General features: G+C 33.8%; 1 protein-coding gene across 2 annotated transcripts in view; it reads left to right on the top strand.

The window, feature by feature from the left end:
• The window catches only part of LOC144960824 (uncharacterized), a 66,378-nt gene extending 61,981 nt beyond the window's left edge, over positions 1–4,397 (top strand). Inside the window, exon 9 of one of the 2 annotated variants that reach the window (XM_078894186.1) lies at positions 4,218–4,397. In XM_078894186.1, the coding sequence (XP_078750312.1) occupies positions 4,218–4,306 (89 nt within the window). In that variant the 3' untranslated portion in view covers positions 4,307–4,397. The remainder of the gene's footprint in view (positions 1–4,217) is intronic. The other variant, XM_078894188.1, reaches the window with a different exon arrangement.
• Positions 4,398–5,000: the final 603 nt, after the last annotated feature.

Below are 5,000 nucleotides of genomic sequence, written 5' to 3'. Positions count from 1 at the left end.
ATCATCATCATTATCATCAACATCATTATTATCATCATCTAAAGCAACATGACTATCACCATACAACCGCAGGCTTTCTATGAGGGAGCCAAAACTGTAGAGGAAATGAGATTAGCGGAAGAGTAGCGTCCCTTGATTGGACGTCACCTTACAGAGAGAACGTCAACGTCTCTCTCGTCCTCGCTTTCAGTGAAGTGTCTCAAGCCTCTTTCACCGGAAGCGAGGACGAGAGACGCATGCGCACAATCAACAAGACGTTCTCTCTCTAATAAATTTTCCGCCGGTGACGTCCAATCAAGGGATGATACTCTTCCGCTAATGTCATTCCCTAATGAGATATTTCGGTCATGTGACTCTCTCTGGAATGACGGGCGATGCACAAGGACTAGAGGGAACCTGAGAAGAACTGTAACTGGACAAAAAGCTATATATGTCAGAGTCGACTTTGGATGGTACCATGTTACGTTGACTTAGATGTTAAAAATACTAAATCTTGTTCTGATTATTATGGGACTAATTTTGTAATTGAATTGTATGTATTTAATTATATATATATATATATATATATATATATATATATATATATATACATATATATATATATATATTTATATATATATATATATATATATATATATTATATATATATACATATATATTGAAAGTTGGTTTTCCAATATATGTGTGTGTCAGTACATGACAGTGCATAACCGCTCGGAAGGTGAAGATTTTGGATTTGCATTGTTTGCATTTTCTGAAAGAATTTCCTTTCCAGAGCCTTTTTATCTTTATTTGAATTAAATCAGATGATTTTTCTTGAAGTTATTGTCAGATGTATGGGAAAGGTATCCAGCAGCTTTTCTCAAATTTCATACTTTTTCATCTTGACTAGCTGTAATAAGTATTTTGAAGTGAAAATAAGCTTTGATATTTCACAAAGATGTACAACAAAGGGTTGATTTAATCATTTATGACAGGAGCTCATTGTTGATAAAAGTTGACTTTCAAACCTTTTCACCATCCGACTGAATATGTCATTCATTGTAATATAATGTATATATATATATATATATATATATATATATATATATATATATATATATATATATATATATATATATATATATATATATATATATATACAAAGTACAGTGCAGGACGCCAGCAGTTCCTCAAATCCAGAAAAATCTCTTCTCTGAGCAATGACGGCAATTGTTTTCTAAGACACGATGGAATCTCTGCCATTATTCTATGGATACCAGATAATCTATCCCCGTCGTGGCGACGTTCATGGGAATACAAGTGGTCTCTATAACAATTCTGTGAATATCAACATTAATAATGATGTTTATAATAGCAGTAATCATATCTCTGATCCAGACGTTTATACAATGTACCGAATGGCACCTTGGGAGGATATTGTTACACATTACGTTGTTGGAATAGTATCTCCTTTAATATTTTCAGTATTCGGTTCCATCACAAATATTATAAACATGATGGTATTTTATCGACAAGGTATTTTAGCTGATAACTGTACGTCGATTCTTACTGGTCTTGCCTTATCAGACTTTTGTTATTGTGTACTAGGATTAATAGCAACATTACTCGAAACGTCACAGTACACCTTACAATATTTCAATTTTCCTATTTTGAGATCTAATCTTTCTACGTTCAATATTCTGATAACTGCTCCATTCCCACTGTTGAGCCAATTTGCTGCCTGGGCATTGGTTTTTCTAGCCTTTGAACGAATGATCAGCGTGACTTTTCCATTCAAAGTAAAAACGAATTTCTCACCAGGGCGTTCCTGCCTAGTTTTATTAATTATTTTTATTGCAACTTTCCTTTTACAACTGGACGCCGTGGCTGAACATCGTCTCAAATGGTATAAAACTGACGACGACGATCTGAGATTTGAAATTGTACAATTCTATTTATTTTTTTATCAAAATAAATATATATTTATAAGGCTTCACACAATTATCATACAACCTTTGTGCATTTTCTTTCTGTTGTTATTCAATACAATTATTATCATTAAGGTTACAAGTTCCAAACAAATTCACAATTCAAAAAACAAGAATGCAAATATTTCAAATCAAAAGGAAAACTATAAAAAGGCAAACAAAGAAATCAAATTAACGCGTATGTTGGTTATTATTTCCATCATTTTTTAAGTGTGTTTTTCTCCACAAGTCCTATATCATTCTTTAATTGTAGGTGGTATTGTGTTTTATTCTCCGTTTATTCTCAGTATATTATTCTCTTTGTATGGAACCTTAGAAATGGCGAATTCTAGTTACAATTTCATCTTTTATTATACTATGAGTTCGAGGTTCAAGAAAGAATTCAAACAAATGTAGATTGTTCGAAGACAAAAGTAAAAAGAGGTTATAAGACAGCTGTTATAATATATTTTTTGTATGGCGCATTGATATTTCTCAATGACAGCCATTAAGACGCAATAAACTACGGCTATGTGGTCTTCGCGAAGTCTCAGGTTTGAATGTATTTGCCAAGATGAAAGTCATTTAAATCGATCGATATTTGAAGGACGAGTTTTCTGGCTAAATTTCTAAACATGTGTTTTTTAAGAGTAATGCATAACTGGTGCGTCTCTGAAAGGGCTCTCTGTGGATGTGAAGAGTAGCTATGTTAAATTTTCAAATGATGAACGCAAAGGAAATGGACTAAACTGTATTATTCTATATGTGACCAGTTTTTATGTTAAATTTTGAAATGATGAAACAAATGAAATAGACTAAACTTTATTATTCTATATGTGACCAGTTTTAATGTTAAATTTTGAAATGATAAACCAAATGAAATAGACTAAACTGTATTATTCTATATGTGAACAGTTTCTATGTTAAATTGTGAAATGATAAGCTCACTAAACTTGATTCATTCCACCCCTCTCCCTAAATAATAACGCGTAATGATATCATGTTTACAACAATAATAATGTTTGACGTCGAATTTCCAAGCGTAAATTTCACTAAAATTAAGGTTACTTTAAAAGAATATGTATTATTGAGACATGTGTTCTTGAAAATGTCTTTTATTCAAAGATTACGAAATAGGAGTCGATTGAGTGGTCGCTAGATTAAACTATTTCTAACATTGTTGCCTTTTTGAATTGGAAATCCGTTCACACACGCAAGCTCGTGTAATGGTTGAGGACACGTCTGGGTTTCCAAAAAGCAAGAGTGTAAGAATCGTATATTCTGATAACTTTTCCATTTTTTCTTATAATATTTTGCATTTATGAATACATCTGAGCTGAGCCATTTTTTGACAATACCTTTGTATTGTTGATAAATCTTATTCAATCGTTACTTTGTCTTTTAAATGTCGGTATATTGTTTCTCTTCAACCATATGTGACCCTCCGTCTCAAAACGGTATTATGTCGGGATGATTCAGACCCCAAAAAGTGAATTTAGAGATAGAATGATGAGAAATTGGAGCTTAGAAGTTTTTGCAATGAAAGAAATAGTGTTTATACTCCACCATAACGTACAGAAATTAAACCCAAGTTGGATAGTTGTGGCTATGAATTCAATTTTCCTTTTCGAGTGGATCCCTACATAATACCGCTTTGATACGGTGGGTCACATGTGGTTTATGGTTGTAAAAATACATTTTATAATTTATATGATAAATTTAAAGACCGTCGGTCACATAACATTACGAGTTAATTATTAAATTCACAAAATTAGGTTTTTAAGTAAAGCCTTAATGATATTCTTGAATCAATATGAAGAGTACAAGGGAAAAACCACAGAGGTCCAGTTTTGACATTTTTGTGACTGCCCTCTCTGAGTGATATCAGGGCTTTAACTATAAACTTTCCCTTTATAAATAGAAACTACAACCATAAATTTTTAACGGTTATATTCTTTTGTTCCATGTCATTGCTGTTGAGTGGGAATTTAGAATTTAGACGTCTAACATCACTCAAGGGGGCAGTCACGAAAATTAAAAAAAAACTGGACCTCTGTGGTTTTTCCCTTGTACTCTTCATATTGATTCAAGAATATCATTAAGGCTTTACTTAAAAACCTAATTTTTGTGAATTTAATAATTAACACGTAATGTTACATGACCGACGGTCGTTAAATTTATCATATCAATTCTAAAATGTATTTTTACTACCATAAATTTGTGGGGTTAACGTGGCTCAGCAGTACGCCTTTTCTTCACACACAACAGGTTCGACTGCACTGCGGCTAACGCCCGGGTTATTCCAGTCGTCCCTTGGAAAGGACCCTAAAGACAAATTTCCCCTTGGCGATGAATAAAGGGAATTTTATTATATTTTATTAATTTTTTCCTCACCACTATGCGGTGATATAATATTATTGGAGTGAGAAGGATAGAGGGAAATTAAACTCTTTTAAAGCTAGTGATGTCTTCATTTCTTTACGTTTGTATTTTGTAGATGTCAGGACCGTTGTATTGGATTTAGTCGCTTTGATTAAATAAATACACTTTTAAAAAAAATTGAGCTTTTATACATAGCAATATCCACTACACGTGCTCAAAGGCGCTTTACAAAAGGGTCTCTGACTAACAGCAACACGTAACACGTAAAACGAGACATGACGCCTGTTATGCGATAATACCATTTTTTTTCCCGACAGAGACATCTCTGTTAATGGCCATGTACTTTTTTTTACACCTGAGTACGTAGAGAAAATGTCAGTAAAGAGTCTTTTCTAGGAGTCAACTCTGCGCGGAGCGAGGCTCGAACCTAGTACCTTCCGATTCGAAAGCGAGTGTTTTACCACTAGACCACATGGCCGCAAACGTACATAAATTAAATAGGGAATGAGATTAGCGTAAGAGTAGCGTCCCTTGATTGGACATCACCGGCGGAGAAGTTATTAGAGAGAGAATGTCACTATGGATTTGCGCATGCGCCTCTCATCCTCGCTTCCGGTGAAAGCGGCATGAGACACTTCACCGAAAGCGAGGACGAGAGAGACGAATGCG

This window comes from Berghia stephanieae, chromosome 15 (assembly GCF_034508935.2).
Source record: "Berghia stephanieae isolate SIO BIC M18660-M18661 chromosome 15, UCSD_Bste_1.3, whole genome shotgun sequence".
Taxonomy (NCBI): Eukaryota; Metazoa; Mollusca; class Gastropoda; order Nudibranchia; family Aeolidiidae; genus Berghia; species Berghia stephanieae.
Note: the sequence above shows the minus strand (reverse complement) of the source record. Positions and strands in the feature narration are given on the sequence as shown.